The sequence below is a fragment of the Macrotis lagotis genome, chromosome 3, assembly GCF_037893015.1.
Source record: "Macrotis lagotis isolate mMagLag1 chromosome 3, bilby.v1.9.chrom.fasta, whole genome shotgun sequence".
NCBI classification, from domain to species: domain Eukaryota; kingdom Metazoa; phylum Chordata; class Mammalia; order Peramelemorphia; family Peramelidae; genus Macrotis; species Macrotis lagotis.
The window spans coordinates 31,650,512-31,672,602 of record NC_133660.1 but is presented as its reverse complement, the minus strand read 5'-3'; the positions used below and the strand labels follow the sequence as shown (position 1 = coordinate 31,672,602).

The window sequence follows — 22,091 nt, the reverse complement described above, 5'->3', positions numbered from 1 at the left end:
GAGAGTAGAAATTGTTACACCAAGAGATAAAGTTCAAAGAACAGGCTCTGAAACAGTTTTTGTTGTCTATTTTCATGTTAGTTCATAAATTCCTCTAGTTTAAAAAAAAGAAATGCACACACACACATATGAAATAATCGTTAAAATATATGGCTTTATAGACAAGGGTTAAAAAATAGTATGTACAAATTGCTTCATTTTAAAATGCCTTCAGTAAAATTAGAATAACCTGGTTGTTGATTTTTTTGACACAACAAATTGACTAAGCCAGGGCTGGAGTGCTCTTAACACTGCAGTTATTTGTTTCTTTTTTCCTTTTTTTTAAAAACAAAATGTTTTTGTAGGAATGTTTCATTAGAAAAGTGGTGCTACAAAAATAAAGCTATAAACAAGTATACAATTTTACATTAGTTGCAACATATATACAAATTATGTACATGTTTAATCTCTTAAAACCACACTGTCCATGATTTCCAACATGCCCGAGAAAACAATAAAAGCAAAGAAGCCCCCATTCCACCCCCCCCTACAGAGAGACTAGGCACACTTCCATTTCACAACACATACATAAATACAGAAACACAAATGACGGGGCAACTGGGAATTGCCTAAGAAATGGGGATGTTTTCCTTCTGCCTTCAAAGCCTGGTTAAAATAGATGCACTGCAGTCATATTAAAAAATCCTCTTCTGGAAAGGCTGTCTGGAATGGCTGTACTGAGATGAATAAAATCACTTCCTTTCAAGCCAACAAAAAGTCATTTATTTAACATATATCATCCAAAAGAACTCTTTTAATCAATGAGGACCAGGAGTTGGATTAGCAAACATCAACAGGATGGAAGACAAACATTGTAATTTCTCTTTGATGTATTCTGGTAATTTTTCATTTTCCCCATACCTAGGTAAGGCAAGAAAGATGAATTTAATATGCCATATATGGAAAACAATCATATTTTCATCATAATTCTATTATAAAAGATCACTAATTTTAATTTAAACATTAATGATCAGTACACCAGAGAACAGAACAAATAACTCAATTGGGCTGGTTTCTTTTTGTTGTTTCCTTCTTCTATAGCCCTGATACACTTCAATGATACTTCGAGATTCCACAAGGGGTCTCCCTTTCAGTGACTCAACTCCAATCTGGTGCTGGGCCCCCATGAATGTTTCGAGGACAGCCCTCAGAGGACACTCCTTATCATGAAGGCCACATCGAGGCCCTGCTGAACCTGAGAACCTGAGGTTGCCTCTCAATCACAAGGAGGCTCAGCAGTAAGATTTTAGTGCTCTTTACTAAGGAGAAAAAAAAAATCTAAGTTCTATTAAAATGTTTACACTAAATCCAATTCTATAGCAGCAGGATTTATTTATTTCACTAAAATTCACTCTAAAGTTTTAAAAAAGTTTCTCAGAAAAGAGGAGCAAATCACAGCATATCCATATTTTCTAGTAATGGTGACATAAAAAAGCAGAAATATGCCTAAAGTTTTGCTCGCCACCAAAATAAAATTTTCTACAAGAATGACTTGTTTTCTGCCATTTCTTCTCACACATCAATTTAAAAATGGAAACCTGCAGGCAGTACTTTAATTCACATAGTCCTTTTAACATTTTCCTTTTTTGGAAAAGAGTATCCATATTTCTATCTAAATCTTCAGGTTTGACTAGAGAAATATAATATTAGAAAGCAATTAGGCCAATCCCTGAATCAAAGAGTCACTATGTCTCAATAAATTATCAGCCTCCCAAGAATAAAATTTTAAAATATAAAAAAATGAGAAAAATTCCGAAATTTGCTGTATAATATACTTACAGTAATATAGCTAGGCAGTATAAAATAGGAGCAGAATAGCCATATGATTGCATTAATGTATGAAAACACAAGCATAAGAAAAACCTACATTATGCTGCTATAGAGCATCTTAATGAATGATTTGCTGTCAAAATTAAGCTGACAATTTTATTAAATGCAATGTGGATGGAAAACAGGATAATTGAGGAGAATCTAGAAATTAGCAATACCTCCCAGACTCACCGAGTTGTCTGGCCATTTGGTGATGTGTAACTGATGGAGGGCACTCCAGCCTGAACCACCAACTGGGATCCATCATTAAACTGAACCCACACAGCTCCACTGGTTAACTGGGAATAACAAGTGTTCAGTGGTATTCAGTACATAAGACCTTTAGGATTACATTTACATAATAATAGTACAATTGTACATGGATATAGAAGAAAAATGACAAAAGAGAGAAAATCTACCAAGATATTTGTGTGGAGCGGTCCTGTCTTCTGGTATACTTTAAATTTTAAAAGGCAAATGGCAAAGACTAACCGAGATCCTTAGAATTCTACAAGTCTAAAAAAGGGTAGGGAAAAGACCCCTTTCTCACCCTCTCCTCTTACAACAATTCAACATGCTAGGTGAAACAACAACAAAGTGGGGCTTTAGTATATACATGAACCGAAAACACACTGAACTTCTTGATACTATTTCTAATTAAAAAATGTCACATTGCTTATAAATTCCAGGGGGACAGCTAGGTGGCGCAGCGGATAGAGCCCCAGCCCTGGAGTCAGGAGAACCTGGATTCAAATCCAGCCTCAGACACTTAATAATTACTTAGCTGTGGGACCCTGGGCAAGTCCCTCCCTGCACTCCCCATCTGCAGTTGCAAAAAGTAAAAAAAATATTTTCAGAGGGACTTTTAACCTTAGGTTAAAAAAAAGTATTTTTCCAATAAGGTATATGATTATAAAGGAAGCCAAAAAAAAAAAAAACCCCAAAAACCTTATAATACCAAGAAATATATTTAAAAATAATTTTCTTATTGGCTAACTGCTGCTCACCTGTGTAGCCCAACCAACATTTTTCACAAAAACAGACTTCAGAAGCTGGGCTGATTTTGGAAGATAATCCTTTGGGCTGGTAGAAGACCCTTCTGTTTCAGGTCCAGTTGCTGTTAACCGAGATCCTTCATATGAAACAATCTAGAAACGGGAACAAAGAGACTATTACTACAGATCATGACCCACTACACATTCTTAGCCATTATAGAGAACTGGTGGATCTTTATTAAAACTAAAGCCACTTTGGCAAAGTTTTCTAAGGCTACTGGAGACTATGTGGCAACCAGCCTGGCATCAACAATAAGCACAACCACCCAAGCAACAAACACTGAAATGCCACATTTTCACTTCAGCAGCACAAGTTCTTCAAATTGGCAGTGTGTTTTGACATGTTATATACATTACTGTTTTGTCACAGAAGATTTAAACATCTGGTACAGAACAGATAACTGAATATTTTCAATATTCAATGAATTTAGGGGGCAGCTAGGTGGCATGGTGAGTGAATACAGCACTGGCCCTGGAGTCAGGAGGACCTGAGTTTAAATCTGACCTCAGACACTTAATTACCTAGCCCTATTCCTTGCAAAAAACAAAAACAAATTTAACGAATCTATCAGAAGATCTGGATTTTAAAAGTATAATGATTTGTGTATATACATACATACATACATATATATATAAATTAAATGAAAACCAAATAATTTGGAAACTGGTAGCTTAAATGTTAATTTTTTCCTTTTGTTTTATACCTAATTATTTGATAAACATTTAAACCAAATCCCATCAAAGTTAAAATACTCTTATCTCTAGTTATAAAAATGGAAGTCTTTTGTAGTAAAAGATCACTGGCACTGAATTTTCATGTGGGTGTGCTTAGCTCTCCAGGAAAAGAAAATTGTTGAGTTTAATCAGCATTATTTACATGTTCTGTCACTTTCTTAAGTGAAATCTTAATCAACAACACAATAAATTAAGCCCTGATTTGGTGTGTCTGCTGATTTCTGTGGCTATAAATGCTCACACTGGAAAATTCTCAATCCAGCTTTCCTGAGCTGCCCAAGTTGGCGTAGCTCCGGTGGGAGCCAACCCCTGGTTTGCACACACCACCAGCCTCTCTCCCGGTTGTGCCGCCTGGATCACACAGTAGGCACACACCGACTTACCGGAGGACCAGGGCCAGGAGCCTGACTGGAAGACGGAGAGCAGTTCACCACCATCCTATTCGACGCGGCTGGATCTTTTACCGAAGAACCGGGATCCACACAGGTTGGAGGAGTCACAGTCTGTGGGGAGCTAGGGTTGCCTGGCTTTCTGAAGAGAAAAAAAAAAAGTTTTCCAAGGAGACAAACCCCCCCCCCCCCCCGGCCCCAAATTTTGCACACTTGAAAAGCTAAACTATCAACTACTTTTCTGAGATATGGGCAAAAGTTTTGCTCAGTTATAAAAGAACAACATTTTTAGCAAAGGAGGGCTCATCATTTTGTAAAACTCAAATACCTTCCAATAATTATAGGAAAGAAGGGAACACTTTCAGTTTTTGCTTCTTCTGCAGAAATAACAGACTCCAGAGCAAGGCAAACACGATGTCCCTGTTTAAAAACAAAGAACTTTTGTCACTACTTCAATGCTAAGAATGGAGTTAGAGAAGTCTAAGTAGACAAGTAGATTTGTACCTCATTAGCATGACCTATATATACTTTTATTTCTTCATTCAAGCTTTCAACTTCAGCTTCTCCTTTCAAAGTATATGATTTTCCAGATTTTTCAATCACATTAATGAAGTCTTCTGCTGTTTTGTGTATTTTTGCTCCTAAAAGAATAATCCTTTTAAAGCCATTTTCAAAGAACTGTAAGATTTTTTCAATGAAAGATCATGTCCAATCTCCCCCTCAGAAAATACAGTATTTAATTCTGCCTGGTCAGGTTGTTAAAGCTTGCTGTATCTTAATATTCACTTTTTTGGGTCATATTTGGATGTCCCATGGTGATATGTGTTGTGGATAAACCTGGGTTCTCAAGAACCATGCCAGCAGAGCTCAAATTCTGCCAGGTCCACTGGATGTCTAGAGACAGAGGCAGGGACTAAACCTGTGATTTCATTGGAAGTCTCAGGGAAGGATTCTCCTCTGCCAATACAGGCTGGCACCTTCATTTAAACAGTCTCTAGCAGGGGTGTCAAACTCAAACAGAAACAGAATCCTATAGGTGACCATGATTACACGATATCTGTACTGGGCTCATTTCTGAAGGACTTGGGTGCTGGACCCCATGGCCATAAAGCGTGGAGGCAGTCATGACCAAAATGGAGGCAGGGAGACCCATCTGTCAGGTCCCAGAAACTCTCTAAACTGTTATCTGTTATAAAACCCACTATTCATAAAACTTTCTCTTCTAAGGAAATTTTAAAAAGATTTTTAAGTTTCCTTTGAACACACTTAATACTTTTTCAGGATCTGAGATATTTTTATTTAGTTATTCCTTCCACATCATGTTAGGAGTGCAGTACCCCTGCAATCTGGAAAATCTGCATAACATTTTTTGACACTCCCTTCTTATTAGAGAAGAAGTCTAAATTTTTTCTTTCTTCTAATGGAGTGTTTACAGTACCTTCTTGTAAAATTTGGGTTGATATTATACAATATTATACATATATTTTAGGCATTTCTGTGTTTCTAAACTTTTTCAGTGTCACCCGTGGCTTCTGCAAAACTCCTCCAAAATTCCCATTTAATTTCTTATGCCTATCCGCAATATATTGAAACTGCAACAGGAATGTCACCATGAGGAAGGGATAACTTGTATTCTTATATCAAAAACAAAAGACAGGACCTTATTTCAAGTGCCAATAAATAGTAACACACACATGTTAAGTCTGAACTGTATGGACAGTAACAAGTTGCATTACAATAGAGTTCTGCTATATTTCAAAACATGACAAACAGACAAATTCCCCAAAGGATCATTACTTTTAAATTCTTTTTTTTTTAAGGTTTTGCAAGGCAAATGGGGTTAAGTGGCTTGCCCAAGGCCACACTGCTAGGTCATTATTAAGTGTCTGAGGCTGGATTTGAATTCAGGTCCTCCTGACTACAAGGCTGGTGCTCTATCCACTGTGCCACCTAGCCGCCCCTGGATCATTACTTTTAAGCGAGCACTTACCATCATAAAACCAAACTTCAAAATCAGCGTGAGGGGAATTCTCCATCAAAATACACTTAGCATATTTTGAAAAAAAAGTGATTTTAGGTGTTTTAGATCTTACAAGCTGTACAAATCTGGAAGCATACTGATATTTTCTCCAATATTTTTCTGCAGGATGAAGAGAGAAGAACAAAATAGCAGTGTGCATTGATTATTGGCAGGAAAAATGTCACTGGAATAAAATAGCATCTGCAAAAAGGTTTTGTAGCTTCACAATCATTCCTGATATTCTTAAAAACTTCAGAGGTAGATAGATATATGTATCATATAAACGTAAAATTTCTCTGCCAACAAAACATTCCCAAGTCCATGAAACAAGATGAAATATTGCATGGCACAGCAAAATTCCAGCTAATGACCTGGTAGTCAGTTGTCAAAGGTAATGTGGTATCTGTATTACAAAATTTTACTACTTTTCATTACAAATAAGGCAGTGTTGAGTTGAGGATCATTTTAACAATTCATTGTATGTGGATCCCCAGCAAATGGATCTCCCTAAAGTCCTCCCATGACCAGCATATCTTACTGTCAACATCAAGGCTCTCATCTGAGACAGCTCCAAGGATTAGGAAATTCCCTCTTTCACTCTAACTTCTACCTATCACTCTCAGTTCTGTTCTCTGGGACCAAGGAAAAAATAGACCTAATTCCTCCCTGGCTCTTCTTTTTTTAAGGTTAAACATCCCCTACTTTCTCCAAGTGATCTTTATGGGGTAGTTTCTACTTCTCAGCTTTTAGAAGTTAACTTTTTCCTAATAAAATCTGATTACGCAATCACTGAAATTGGGAACCCATTAATAGTTAATAGCTAAAAGTGATCTTCAGGTAACAGAAAAATATTGAATATCGGAAATAATGGTATGAAGCAAATTTCTTCACATCATGTGACTTGATCTGATCATGATAAAAATCAGCCAAACAAACAACATGACAATGTGTGTATGATCACTGTAAACATAAAATTTATATTCAAAATGTCGATGTATAAGCACACACGCACTTTACAGATAAATTTTGCTGATAACTTGTTTTTAGAGGGGTCATTTTCAGATATACTATTCTCCAATACTGAACCCAACATTATAACAAAAAAAAAGTTAAGCATAATCAACCAACAACATAATCCTGTTTGATAATGTATGTAATACTCATTCCCTTTATTACAAAAGAAGGGAGGCAAGTTTCATCCTGTTTTCCAGAACCAAGACTAATCATTACAACTACTAAGAATTTGGAGAAGATAAATTCTTTTCACGGAATGCCACAGCATTCCCTTTATTTTTAGTAAATGAAAAAATAATAAAACCCTGTTACAAAGACAGCTACAAATACAGGTGAGATAGTTGATAGTTGTACATATGCAGAGGCAGCATTATGAAAGATTTCCTGAACCTGCCAGTTGTGAAAAACCTGAGTTCAAATCCCAATGTGCACAACAGTGAGATGGGGGGGGCGCTACTCACTGAACTTGTTCCCTCATTTATAAAATAGGGACCCACTCACACCTATGTATGAGTATGAAGATCTAATGAGATGATTCAAGCAAAAATACTTTACAAGCCTTAAAGAGCTATATAACTGTTAGCAACTCTTATTAATATTAATTTGTCTTTTATTTAACTATGTAACTTGCTAGATTTATTCAGTAAGGGTAATTCAGAAAGATAATGACATACCTGGTAAAGAATCAAAGCTATACCTAGTCATGTCTTTGGGAGGAGGGAGTGGTTTATTATCAAGAGGGAAACCTCTTCCATCATTTGGATAATAGATTGTGATCTATGAAAATAAAAATCAGAATTTCACACTGTTAGTCAGGAGACTCTGCTAACTAAAGGCCATGAAACTGACAGCCAGTTCTCCCTACTCCCACTATGACATATTAAATACACACAAGTAGTCTTCTTTCTATAATTACATGTTTAACACATGAAAACAAACTGAAGAGTTTACACAATTAGACCACACAAGGATTTAAACAGATTCTAGAATAAATATATTTCCAGAAGTCTCAGCATCCCACAGAACAAAACAAATGAGTAAATCTGAGAGGAAGAAGTGTTTTTAAGATCCCATCTTAAGGGGTGGCTAGGTGGCACAGTGGATAGAGGACTGACCTTGGAGTCAGGAGTACCTCAGTTCAAATCTGGCCTCAGACACTTAATAATTACCTAGCCGTGTGGCCCTGGGCAAGCCATTTAACCCCATTGACTTGCAAAAACTAAAGAAAAATAAAAGACCCCATCTTAGCTTTACATTGAAAGGTCCCCCCCCCCCCGCCCCACCCAATTGATTAAAAGGCTGAGTAATAAAGCTAGTAGACATTACCGAATTTCCATCACTAGAAACTTGAAGAACTTCCTTCACATACTCCTGGGAAGCAACCTCCTTCAGCAGCTCCACACACACTTCTTCTGTATCAAGTATACTCACCTAAAAATAAGAATCAAAAGTATTTCTTTGGGGCTTACTGGGAATGCCTAATGTACTTTACCAAGTTCCATAAAAGATAAATCAAACATCAGCTTTATCTTACCGTGGGAGGTGACAACATTAATGCCAAACTCATCTCTTAAGTGTGGCTGCTTCCTTGTTCCCTGGATGAACCTGCCAGCACTAGGGACCAACTCTTTAATAGAGGCAGCAGGAATGAGCAACAGGTGTGGAAAGCTCGTGAGAAAGGTGGTGACAGAAGGAGAGGTGGGAACAAAAAAAAGAATAGCAAGCCCAACAAAGCAACAAAAAACAAAGGTAGAAAGAAAGGATGAAAGAGGGAAAACAAACAGATACTGAACTGACATATTATTTAGGACAAGAAAAATGTTTATAATTTTATTAGTTAAAATACCAGAATGAAATTCTGGTTCACCTAAGATAATTTTTTTTTTACTTATTGAAATGAAAATAACCTTGAAGTTTTAAATCACACTAACAGCAATGATGACAGACTGAAATGTAGCTAAAATGTACACAGCACTATTTGTGCTCTAAGTTCTAAGGAAGGCAAAGACAGAGGAAAAGTTTCCAATTCTAACAAAAATATTCAAAGCAACACTTAAAAAAATTGAGGCAATTGGGGGCGACTAGGTGGCGCAGTGGATAGAGCAGTGGCTCTGGAGTCAGGAGGACCTGAGTTCAAATCTGACCTCAGACACATAATAATTACCTGGCTATGTGGCCTTGGACAAGCCACTTAACCCCACTGCCTCAAATGAATTTTTCTTTTTTTAGGTTTAGGAACTAATATTTATATGTTAGCTTCTGATGTGCCAAGCCCTTTAAGAAATTCTCTCATTTGAACCCTGGGAGGAGGACACTATTCGATCCCCATATATCAGTCAAGAATACGTGAACATCATGGAATATTATTCAATCAAAAAAAAGGAAAAAAGTATGAAAATTTTGGAGAGATCTACATCTACCAACTGAAGCAAAACAGAAAACACCACCAACAACACAGAGAACATCAGCTAAAAAAAGACAGCAGCATTCAGATGAACCTAATGACCAATCGTGAACTCTTAGAATTGATACTGAAACACTTTCCTTCACAAGAAGGTTGATACAAGCTCTGAGTAGTTTTTCAGATGACAAACTGAGGTTCAGGGAGGGTACGAAATTTGCCCAAGGTCACTAAAAATGGCAGCGCTAGTACTGAAATTCAGGTCCTTCAATTCCCATGCAATGCTTTCCAGCCATGATCCTCAAGCACTGTGACCATCCATATGGACTAAGATAGAGGATGCCACAGACATGCTCACTAGACATGGTCCACTCTTTTTCTGTTAGGAGGTGGGGATGAACTGAGAAATGACAGGGATATTGAACAAAAGTGTCCATTTTAACTCAAAAGTCTCATATTATTAGAAGATGAAATAACTCTTCTGATTTAAAAAATATGCTTAACACCCAGCATATTATCTCTGGTATTTCAGAAGCTGTTCACTGTGATCACAGTCATCTCAAGCAGTGATGGGGACAAAGGAGATGCTTCCTAACTTGCCTGTGGAACTGAACTTGAAAATTTTACATTCCTAGCCCCCAACCCACATCCAAACTGCCTCAAAAAGTGGAACCACTGTCTCATTTAGGTGTCCCCTTTCTCAGCCCCATTTCTTCAGCTGGGGGAGCAGGAGTATGGAGACACTGGATCAATGATGGATGCACGCTCAGAACTTGAGGACGTACCACTGCTTTTTTCGTTTTCTGCCTGATGGGCTTTAACCTCTGGGCGTTCAAAGGAGAGGCCACACTGCGCAGGGTGCACCTCTGGGAGCCAAGCCCAGGCACAGCCTGAGCGAGCTCGGGTTCACGCTGACACACAGGCATGCATCTCACTGCGTTTGGCTGCTGGGAACAGTGGGCAATCTCGGGAGCCATCCTGTCACTCCATGCGTTTCTCCTTGTGTCCTGAAAATCTGGATGACCCTGGATGTTTCTGCTTGAGGAAGTGGTGGGCACTCTGAAATGGGCTTAAAAACACACACAATATAAAATTGTTTTAAGTTTCTGGAAAAAAGGCTGTACAGTATATGCACTCTAGAGATTGAATGGAATTGTAAAGAGTTCTTATACCAGGACTTACTAGTTTTAAAATTATGTAGATCTTAGAGCAGTTCTTAACATGAATGATCAGAGCCCCTCTCCCTCATGGCAAACAGGTCAGTCTTTCAAAGTTTACTTAAAACCATCAATGTAATTTTTAAAAATAATATAGATTATGCTTCCCCCCCATCTATTTTTCCAGCTACATGTAAAAATAGTTTTCAACAATCATTTTTGGTATAGTTTTTGAGTCCCACATTTTTGCCCCTCCCCTTGACAGAGAGCAATGTCATCTAGGTTACCCATGTCTAACTATGTTTTTCCTCTCCTTTTAATGACAGATTACAGTAAACAAAGTATTTTTTTAAATGCAGCAGCTGGAATATTACTAAGTAAAATGAATATTCTGTTCTTTCATTTCAAATGAAGAGGCTGAGTGAAAATTGTATTTTAAATGGCCAAGACAGATGATAGCTAGATAAACAATTCTGTCAACGTGCATTCCCTTATCCAACAGCTGCACATGGATAAATGAATTCCCTTTTGGGATACTTAAATATAAAGAATAGGGAGGGATTCAAAATTCATGTTACTTAAACCACTGCTTCAATTACACGTTCATGACATACTACTTCTGTCTAGTAGGTAACGTAATACCTGGCAAGATCTCCTTTCCTTCTGCTTCTTTTTTAATCACTGTGGTCCATTTGATTTCTTCCCATCCCACCCTTCTGGGTATCTTCCCTGTTCTCCAATTAAAAATACTCCATATTCCCACTACCTTTCAATCATTAAAATAATAAAGGAATGGCAGATGCTTAAATATATGCTTAGGTTACAGCAGAATCCATGGCTAATTAGCAATAACAGTTGTACCATCTGGGGATTAAGATGTCCTAGCATCCTACTTGGTCAAGTGGAAAAAGGGCACTCTTAAACACTCTCCTCCATGGACATGTGGAGATTTTCTTCCATTAAGGGATCTACAATTGCCTTATTCACTCAACATCCTGGCTATAACCGTGGAGCTCTATCCTGCTTGCAGTATCAGACACTTCCATTTACAAAGGCCTTCTGTCCTTAAATTCCCTTCCTATTGATTAGACTAAAAAATAGGACATTTTGAAAGAGACCTTAGGAATCTCATCCAACTCATTTCACATTAAGGCTTAGGGAGGATAAGTTCTAGGTTGAAAAGACACGTGGTGGCAGAGCTGGGATGCCAATCATTTTTATAGGTTCAAGGACAGGGTCTTTCTACATACATAGATTATTACCCCTGCCCCCAAATACAAGGGGGAATTTTGGGGGACAAATCAAAGCCCCCAAATTTCAAGTTCAACCTGAGTCAACAGTAGGTCACAATGGGTAAAAAAGCTCATGCAATCTTTGGCTGCATCAAGAGAAGCAGTGTTCAAATTAGAGAGGAGGGAGTCCTACTGAGATTTGCTCTGCTTGGCTAATATGCAGGGCTGGCACGCACTCTCACTGCCAGATCTCGGGAAGGACAGCCATCAGAATGGAGATGGGGCTAGAGATGAGATCCTATAGGAACTGGATAATTTTCATCTGAAGAGGAAAAAAAATCAGGGCGAAGCTTTTGAAGGACTATGAGGTGGAAGACAGCAAATACTAAAGAAACTTGTTTAACACCAAAGGGTAGAAGCAGACCCAATGGGAACAAGGTGCAGAGAGGCTGTCAGTGTTGCTAGAGAGAAGCTTCCTATTAGCTTTGGGTTGGATTAGATGAGCTCTGGTCTCTCCCAACTCTTTGATTATATGTTGTCATTCTGCCAATGAAAATACTCTACAAATACTTACCATTTGCTTGCAAGTTTCCAAACCACTGCTGAACTGTTTCAGATTGAGATAGCTGGTCTGAAAATGGAAAAGCAGATTTTCCTGGATGGAGAGGACTAGAGTGGAATAAAACACAATAGCTTCATAATTCAGTAAAAGTCAACTTTAAAATATTTTCATTTGAAAGAATATTTGTATAAGACAGATCATGTTTCACTTCAACAAGCATTTATGTACACTAGGGAGGCAAAATAAGAAGAAACTGCAACAGAATCCATCTTCAGTGAGTTTATAGTCTACTGGAACATAGTCTAATTGGGGGAACAACAGGCATTAATAATGGAAGAAATCAGAAAAAGCCTCTTTTCAAAATTATATTGGTTTGTCAATAAAGGAAATCGAAATATGAGGCTAGAAATAGTATTTTGTATGCCAAAAAAGCCTAACAAAATTAAGAATATGGAACATGAAGGACATATGCTAATGGGTGGGGTGTGTGTGTGTGTGTGTGTGTGTGTGTGTGTGTGTGTGTGTGTGTGTGTTTGTGGAGGGAGTAGGAAGCCCTAACAATTAGTTCAGAAAGGATTTGGGTAGGTGACACTTGAGCTCAAAAATACTATGTTATCAAGGAGTCTTTTCTGTTTATCAGTGTGACACCTAAGGGTGAATGGATGGGGAATCAAGAACTCAGTAGCCTAAAGAACTGAAGGGATGGGCAGTTTCTTGATTTGGTGAGCTCCCAACAGTGTGGATGTCCCACTGGTATCTCACACTACACTGCAAACATCCAAAATGGAATTTGTCATCCTCCCCTCTTCCTACTTCCTGATTTCTGTCAAATTCTCCACTTCTGCAGTCATTTTATACTTCACCTCTTCTCAATCTCCACCAATACTTAATCAATTATCATAATAATAGTCATCACCTACTAGTTCCAAGCCCATAAAACCTCTTGGATCTGTCCTTCCCATTTCAATGACTTGATTTGTTGAAACCTCCTTTAGAGTTAAGACCAGGCTCTTCTTTCATATGCAGGATCTCAATAGGTGATTGAAGTGCCTATGGCTCTTTTTTGTCTCTCAGACAAGCTCCACTGTTTGGTATTTAAAGTTCATCATAGCCTGGATCCAATAGGTCTGAGCGCTACTGCCCAGCCAAAATGGTCACAGAACCCCGCCCTCACCTCCTTGTCTCATGTCAAACCAACAATTGTCAGACAACAACAGTCCCTGTACTCAAGCAGCTAACTTTCTGATTAGGGCAAGTCAAGATGCAAACCAAAATACAAGATGTATCTAGGAAGCCCAAGAGAGGCTCTTTGTAACTGGCTTCTTATTATGGGGGGGGGGGGGGTTAGGTGTGGATCCCTTCCAAATCCTGTTCAAGTGCTGCCTATCACACAAGGCTTCTCTAGCCCAATTCTTGGTGCTGCTGCCCAACCTTCCAACAACTCCATATGGATTTTCTATGTATTTTGCCCTCTCCCCCTTTCAGCATAATATAAGCTCCTATGATTTCTGTCTTTATTCTTTTGGTGCCTGCAACATAAATGGACTTGATAAATGCTTGCTGAATAAGAATCATTGTATACTAACTATAAGAGAGCTAAAAGAACTGATCTTACTGGGCTTGGTCGTTGTCAGATCTTTCAAACGAGCCAGGAATATGGGAAATATTTTCTTTAAATCCGTGAAAAATGTTGGGGTTGCTGTCATCTTCAGACCACGCCTTCCTGTGGGGCTTAGAGAGAATGTCTGCTGAATGGCAGCGCTCTACTGCAGGGGGTTTGGTTTGAGAATGACCGCTAGAAGTGTCCGAGCGATCAGAGGAGTGGGCTCTGCGTAAGTATCGAGAATGGGGCCGTTCGTTGGGCTCTCGGAGCAGTCTTCCCCGGCCATTATGATTGGTGTCTTGTCCTTGAATTCCCCACTGAGAATAAAAAATGCTTCCATCACCAGATGAAAAATTACTCAGATTCTTAGTCTTTGGAAATATTGTCATTTTATTTGGAAGTGGCTGACCAAACAATAGTCTTTTCTTGTCAGGTAAACAACCACTTATGCTGGCACTGGAAGAACCAGTAAGTGCTGTAGAAATCGTAGCATGTCCACTATCTATTGAATCTTCTACAGTTCCCAAATCTTTACTTCTCACTGAAGAACTTCGACACATAAAAGGATGATCCAACACTGACGACAGACTTAAACGTTCTGCCGGATTTCTACGAAGCAATTGATGAATAAGGTCCTTGGCCTCTTGTGACAAAAAGGTTGGCATTTCATAATCTGCCAATACGACTTTATTTAATGTGTTTTTGACTGTGTCAGTGTCAAAAGGGGGTCTACCAATAAGTAACGTATAAAACATACACCCCAGGGACCAAACATCAGATTCAAGTCCATGTGCACTTCTTGTGGCAACTTCTGGGGAAATATAATTAGGAGTTCCACATAACGTATAGTGTTTTTCATTTGGCATTTTCAATTGAGTTGCTAGACCAAAATCAGCAATCTTGATATTCATATTACGTGTGAGTAAGAGGTTGGAAAGTGTGAGGTCCCGATGTAATATGCCATGAGAATGAAGATACAACATTCCGGTGATGATCTGGTGCATGAACTGTCGAGCTATTGGGAAGCCAAAAAAAAAAAAAAAAAAAAAAAATCAGTTCCAGAAAAATCCCTATTTACACAAAACAACGGCAAAGTAGTCCTACAGTTATTTATTCTGTGACACTGGCTTACAGCTTTGTCACTTCTAATGACATCAAAGAAGAGATTAAGTGCTACTACTTTGTTCCAGTTGGAAACAAAAACAAGAAGGAATTATGAGATCAAGAAATTAGTTATTCCTTCTTATATAGCTATCTTTTCTTGAAAGGAGTCATAAAACCTGAATTTTAGTCTCACCTCTCTCATCGTATGACCTTAAACCAGATTTTATCTAGTGTGTAACTGTTTTTCCATCTATAAAATGAAAATATCGTCTACCCTACTTTAGTGAGTTCTTATGAAGTTCCAATGATGTAAGAATATTCTGTTAACAAGTTAAAAAAAAACTGTGATGGGGATTACTTCACAAGGGATAATCTGGAACATTTTTTTACATTTTCCTACCCCTGCCTGTATGACAGGTCACAATGAGAGAATACTTTAAACACCAAACCTGATACAATTGTGGCTTTCACTGTCAAACCAGCAAATATACCACTTTCATCTTACCTGATTTACAAGCTTTTCTTAAGAATATAGTCTAATTAAAGTATTAAGGGCCTCTAAAAAGCCCTTTTACTGATCCAGAAAATGAAATTGTTTTATCATGACTTTTGCACGCACTGATAATTCAAGATCAGTTAAAACATATATTAATCTTTAAGGGGGCTTTAATATAAATAAACTTTCTCAGGCAATATACTCTGAAGGAAGATTTGTTGGGGGAAATAACTATTGTTTTAAAATAATGCAATAAAAAAAGTCAAAAATTAAAGCGCTATATTATGCTCAATTTTACGAAACACATACCTTCACTTTCAGAGAAAGGTTTCATTTTATTCTTCAGATATCTGTTCATTTCTCCATTATGACATATTTCTAATACCAGATACACGTAATTGCTATCTTCAAAATAGTTATAAAGCTGAAATCCAGAAAAAAGGACAGATAAGCTAATAAACGATTTCTGGGAGAAACACAAACTAACTGGAAGACACTGCCTCATTTGGGAATCCTCTCACCTCCAGGATAGAAGGATGTTTCAGCTGACAGTGTATCTTCACTTCATTCTGGACCCTCTGGACCATCCCAGCTTTGTGCATGGCCTTTTTGTCAATCTAAAAAATATTTTAACAGCTGACAATATCAAATGTAAGTTATGTGTTGTCAAATAGAGTAAAATTAACATTTTTAGAATGAAACATTCTATTAGATATGGGCTGATAGGTGGCCAGACCTGGAGTCAAGAAGACTCATCTTCTGAGTTCAATTTTGGCCTCAGACACTGACCAGATGTGTGACCCTGGGCAAGTCACTTCACCTCGTTTGCCTTGGTTTCCTCATCTGTAAAGTGAGTTGGAGAAGGAAATGGCAAACCACTCCAATATCTCTGCCAAGAAAACCCCAAACAGGATTACTAAGAGTTGGACACAAACTCAATAAGGACTGAATGTGACTCAAAAACATTAGATAAAAATCACTGTGAAGTAATTTCAGGGAAGTCAGTTTTAAATCTAGCTCTCAGTTTAGAAAAACAAGGAAATAACATTTTAGGGTTTTTTTTTTTAGATTTTCTTTTCGCAAGGCAATAGGGTTAAGTGGCTTGCCCAAGGCCACACAGCTAGATCATTATTAAGTGTCTGACGCTGCATTTGAACTCAGGTCCTCCTGACTCCAGGGCAGTAACTCTATCCACTGTGCCACCTAGCCACCCTGAAATAACATTTTAGATTAAAATAAGAACTTGTTTTTTAAAAATAGGCTAGCTTTTTAGAACTTCAGATATTTGCCTATGCCCTGGCCCTACCTTTTATGATTTTTTTTGTTTTTTGCAAGGCAAAAACTTGCTCAAGGTCACCCAGCTGGGCAATTTTAAGTGACCGAGGCCAGATTTGAACTTGGGTCTTCCTGACTCTAGGGCAGGTGCTGTATGCACTGCACCACCTAGCTGCCCCACCTTTTATGATCTTACTTTTTAACCAGCTACCTTTTTCCATCCAACCCACAAAACCTCTCCTTCAAATATAACATAAATTTTATCAGTTAATAACGCCAAATCCTACAGCCCCGTCTAGGATGTAGATGGTACTTCTTGTTCTTTCCTGAGGACAGACAGTATTGTTTCGGACTAACTACTGGCAGAAGGGCATTGGAGAAAGTGTGCAGATGCCGCCTGGCACATCGGGGTTCAGTGCCAGCTGCCTCGCCCCGGGGAGGGCGGTCACCCGGCTGCTCCTGGCCTCCCCTGGGTGAGGCAGGACTTGAACGAGGTCCACCTGAAAGGTCACCTTACTCTCTGTTATCAACAAGTGGGCACTTTAAAGAACTAGTCCTTGGGATGAGCGGAACCAGAAGGACAGCAAGCGGGGGCGATGATGCACCTGGATGGCCTGGCTCGTTGTGCAACGACCAGGGAGTTTGAGGGTGTCCGCGATGCTGTTCTCCAAGGACTATTCCCTTTATTTAGGAAGAAAACCCCTATTTCATCGTCTGATCCTTGCCATCTCTCATACTTCGTCTCTCCTTAAGGGTCCGGTTTCTCTCTCATCTCACACAACTGAGATGGCTGTGCGCCCTGGGAACAAGGTAGGCTGATAGACTGGGGGGGGGGGGGGTTGTAAGACTCCAAATAAACACCGACTCTCTAAAAACGAAACGGCACGTTTTGGAGTGTCAAGGACGCGGGGCCCGGGGCCGCCCCACTCACCATCTTGATGGCCACCTCCAGCCCCGTGTGCACGGACTCGGCTCTGTAGACGCCGGCGAACGACCCCTTCCCCAGGAGGCCTCCGACGCGGAAGTCCTGCACGAGACAGGCAGGTTAGGGGGCTCCGAGCCGCCCGCCGCCCCCCGCCCGGGCCGGGCTCACCTGCAGGGCCGCGCCGTCGCGGGGGCCGGGCATGGTGCGGCGGGCGGCCGGCCGGCGCTGCGGCGGCTGCAGTGTGGGCGCCCGGCCGGCCCCCCGCGCCCCGCCCCGCCGCGCCCGGCCCCCCGCGCCCCCGCCCCGCCGCGCTCCCGCCGCGCCTGGCGCCCGGGAAACGGCCGTCCCCGGGGGGCGGGGGCGGCGGCCGCGTCCCCAGGGCCCGGCGGGCCCCAGCGCGCCAGCCGCGGCGGCGCCCCCGCGCCTGCGCGGGCCGGCGCCCCCGCCCCCCTCACCTCTATCTTCTCCCCGAGGTAGGCCGCCATGTTTCCGGGCCGTCCCCGCCCTGCGCCGCGCTCGCCCCTGCCCGCAGTCCCTCGGAAGCGGCGCTCCAGGCAGCCGGCCGCCTTCGGCGCCCATCGGGCGGGGCTGTCTAGGCCGCCGCTCCGCGCGGCGGCGGCGGCGGCGGCGGCGGCGGGGGGGCAGCGGCCCGGCCGCCTGCGAGGGTCCGCCCGGAGCCGGGCCGCCCGGCCGCGGGACCATTTTGAAAAATTCCGCCGTTGCCGTCCAGGCCGGGCAGGGCGCCTGCGCGCTGACGTCAGCGCGCAGGCGCGCCCGGGCCAGAGGCCGCAGCGCGCCTGCGCCTGCGCCGGCGGAGGCCCGGGGCCCAGCGCGGGAAGGCTTCCTCCTCGGGGGAGGAAGCTGCGGCCCAGGCGGAGGCGGGCCCGGAGCGGACAGCCGCCCCGCAGGGGGCGCCCCGGGGCCCGCGAAGCGGGGCTCCCCCGTGCCCGGCCGTGCCCGGCTCCGGGGATTCACCGGGGAGGACACCGGCACAGAGGAGACGAGCGCCGAGGCCAGGGTCAGCGCCTCCGCCCCGGACCCGATGCTGCCTCGGATCCACGTGTCGCCCAGCCCGCGTCCAAATTGGTCTTGGGGGGGAACGTTAAGAGGCGAGGCCGCCCGCGCCGCGTGCCCGGGCCCGCGCCTCTTCCGCTTCCGGGTCAAGGATGGGCTTTCCCGCTCGTCACACCCCGAGGGGATCCGTGTAACCATGGAAACAGCCCGACGGGCTGCCTTGCGTGGGGGGTCGGAAATCTTGCGGCAGGGACTCCTCCCAAGCTTTCCGTGGCCGGAGCCTTTGGGGCGGCCTGGGCCGGGTGCCGCCTCCGCACCGGCCTGCCAGCCTTCCACGGCAGGGCTGCCAAGGGCACTGGCAGCACGCCACAAACGCACAGTCGTGTTCTCAGTGTTCAGCAAGGCTTCGTTTGTGGCTTTCTGACTCTGTCACCCGTTTCTATGACCGATACCATTGTTTTTTGTTTTTAGACTTCGCAAGGCAATGGGGTTCAGTGGCTTGCCCAAGGCTACACAGGTAATTAAGTGTCTGAGCCGGATTTGAACTCAGGTCCTCCTGACTCCAAGGCCAGTGCCACCTAGCCGCCTCGATACCACTGTTCTTAAGAACTTTCTGACTCAACCATTACTGGTCTTTCCCGGCTTCCGCATTTCGAGAAGTGATCTAGGCGTCACTAAAAGCTAAAATGTTACCATAGCTAAAAACAAAAACGGCCCCCAAAACGGTGTCCCTAGGGAAGGCGGACTTGAAATTCCAGGTTCCCCATTCCTCCCGGTAGCAATGGGTCTGTCAACATGGAGGTGAGCTTGATTTTCTGAAGTCACTGACCCTTCTGTCAGGACCCCATAGCGCCACTCACCAGCGGTCCCCCCTTCTCCCCGGAGTGCTGAGGGATGCTGCTAGTCTCACCCCAGGACCCTCCGAGGGTCTGTCCCCCCTTTTCACCTCAATGCTAGGAAACAAGTCACCCGCTTCCCAGCAATGCCTCCAAATCCTCCCTGGAAAGGAGCTGTCCAGGGACCCCAGGCTTATGCTGATGTGAGCAGTGGGTCCGACGGCCTCCCCCGACTTGAGCCTCTGCCTGCCCATCAGCAAGGTCCGGCAGCTGGGCTCGGCCACGGCCCACTGTGGCTGGGGTCAGCTATTGCCATCCCCTGCTCCTCAGCCACTGCCAGGATCGACTGATAACTGTCTTCTCTGAGGTGCTGCACTCACCTCCCTGTGCTGTCAACTGCTCACCTGCTCAGGACCAAGTACTGCCAAAGGCTCGAGTACCAGGGCACAGCGACTGCCGAAACCTGACCGCTGTGCCCCTTGGTTGGAGACAGCCCTGTGGGACACCTGTGGCTGATCCACCTTAGTTGATGGGATCAGAAACAGCTACCTGGGATGGCTTGACCCAGAGCCTGCCACGCTTGGGTCTGGGTTGCCTTCGTGCCAGCGGTCAACTAGGACCAGGAAACTGATCCTTCTACAAGTCGGTCCCCACCACCACCGAGTTCTTTGTGACAACACAGACAGCTGGAATCTGAGGCCAGTGTTCTCAGGACCCCTTTCTTCCTACCAGTCCAGTTGAAAAGCTGCCAAAGAACAAGGGCTTGGGGCTGTGTCACTCCCTTCCTCTGGCCTAAACTTCATGCTTTTTGAACTACGTTCCCCCCCCATTCCAAGAGATATTCATGGGGGTCCAAGAGATATTCATGGGGTTCAATCATGGTCAGAATTATTATTCCAGGGGCAGCTAGGTGGCACAATGGATAGAATACCGGCCCTGGAGCCAGGAGTACCTGGGTTCAAATCCGGCCTCAGACACTTAGTAATTACCTAGCTGTGTGGCCTTGGGCAAGCCACTTAACCCCATTTGCCTTGCAAAATCCTAAAAAAAAAATTATTCCAGCTCACGCCCAACATTTATTTTTCTAAATTTTTTTATGCCCAACATTTATACAAGTTGACATGAAGTCTGGCTTCTGGCCTCATTCATCATCCTCAGGCCCAAGGCCCTCTCCCTCATTCTTGTGACTCTGCCACATCTCTCCTAGTCTAGTGCAGGGCCCCACGACTTCCCCCTGCACTGCTGCAGTGGCTAGCTTGCTGGGGTCTCTGCCTGCCTCCTGTCTCACCATCCCTTCAGCAATAAAGTGATCTGCCCCTTCCGTCCTCCATTGTGGCTTCAGTCCTGTCCACTACACAAGGCCTTTCCCAGTCTGTTAGTTATGTCCTATTCCCCCTCTTACACAGCTTTTATGCTCAATATTGTTTACATGTCTCTTCTATTAGATTCCGAGTTTGAAGGCAGACATTCTTTCTTGCCCATTCTCAGCAGAGAACAGGCACATTTGTAGTGATTGTGCCAAACATGATTTTCCAAAACCTTTTGAAGAATGATTTTTTTTCAACAAGTCACTGAAAAGTTAACTAAAGGCAGTCTAGGATTGGGTGGAAGCTGACCAGGTGCTGAACCTTGGGAAAAGTTGCTTTGGTGAACTTACCGGTTTTTCAAAGTTAAAAATCCTTACAAAAAATGTGCTTGGATTATAACAATCTTGCAATTTTAGAACTGGAAGAAGGGATTTTAGGTTAACAGTCTTCCCATTTTACTGTTTAAAGAAAGGGGTCAGCTAGATGGCACAGTGGATAGAGCATTGGCCCTGGAGTCAGGAGTTCCTGAGTTCAAATCCAGCCTCAGCACTTAATTACCTAGCTATGTGGCCTTGGGCAAGCCACTTAACCCTGTTGCCTTGTCAAAAAAAAAAAAAAACTAAAAAAAATAAAGGATCTGGCTTGCCTTAAATCACAAAAAGTAGCATTGCAACAAAATCTGTTCTTAAGATGATTACCATACCATATTTATTCCTTCCCTTGTATATTTGACTTTAGATGCACAGGGGTCCCGGTCCTATCAGGAAGAACAGCAACCAAGTGTTTTAATGTTGGCAGGCAGTATATTTTGAATCAAATAATAGGTTTACATAAGAGAATTACACTGAAAGCAGTTTTGAATCCAGAGTCTTTTTTTATTTTAAACTATGTGTAGTATTTGTCTACTGGATATCTCTATATTTTAATGTATATATGTGTGTATACCTTTCAGCCATTTTTTTTGAGTGTGTCAAGAAAACATTGAAAAGATGCCCAAGGCAGAACCAGATTTAGGTTTTGCAAGGCAAAAGGCCACACAGCTAGGTAATTATTAAATGCCTGAGGCAGGATTTGAGCTCAGGTACTCCTGACTTCAGGGCCGGTGCTCTATCCACTGT

General features: G+C 42.4%; 1 protein-coding gene across 4 annotated transcripts; it reads right to left on the bottom strand.

Annotated features, from left to right (window-relative positions):
* Positions 1-739: 739 nt before the first annotated feature.
* On the bottom strand, positions 740-20,094 carry LOC141517409 (serine/threonine-protein kinase PLK4-like). Of its 4 annotated transcripts, none has more exons than XM_074228378.1 (16): positions 20,047-20,094; positions 17,823-17,918; positions 16,138-16,252; positions 15,926-16,040; positions 14,029-15,031; positions 12,426-12,520; positions 10,248-10,531; positions 8,388-8,492; positions 7,736-7,838; positions 6,018-6,167; positions 4,532-4,668; positions 4,356-4,447; positions 4,022-4,169; positions 2,856-2,996; positions 2,041-2,147; positions 740-900 (listed from the first exon to the last, which is right to left on the bottom strand). In XM_074228378.1, the coding sequence occupies exons 3-16, from the start codon at positions 16,216-16,218 to the stop codon at positions 798-800; spliced, it is 2,664 nt and encodes an 887-aa protein (XP_074084479.1). In that variant the 5' UTR covers positions 16,219-16,252; positions 17,823-17,918; positions 20,047-20,094; the 3' UTR covers positions 740-797. The 4 variants fall into 4 exon arrangements, with proteins under 4 accessions (XP_074084479.1, XP_074084478.1, XP_074084477.1 ...); XM_074228377.1 differs by having other exon boundaries at positions 16,138-16,233; XM_074228376.1 differs by lacking the exon at positions 20,047-20,094 and adding an exon at positions 18,272-18,447 and having other exon boundaries at positions 16,138-16,233.
* Between the last annotated feature and the right edge of the window lie 1,997 nt (positions 20,095-22,091).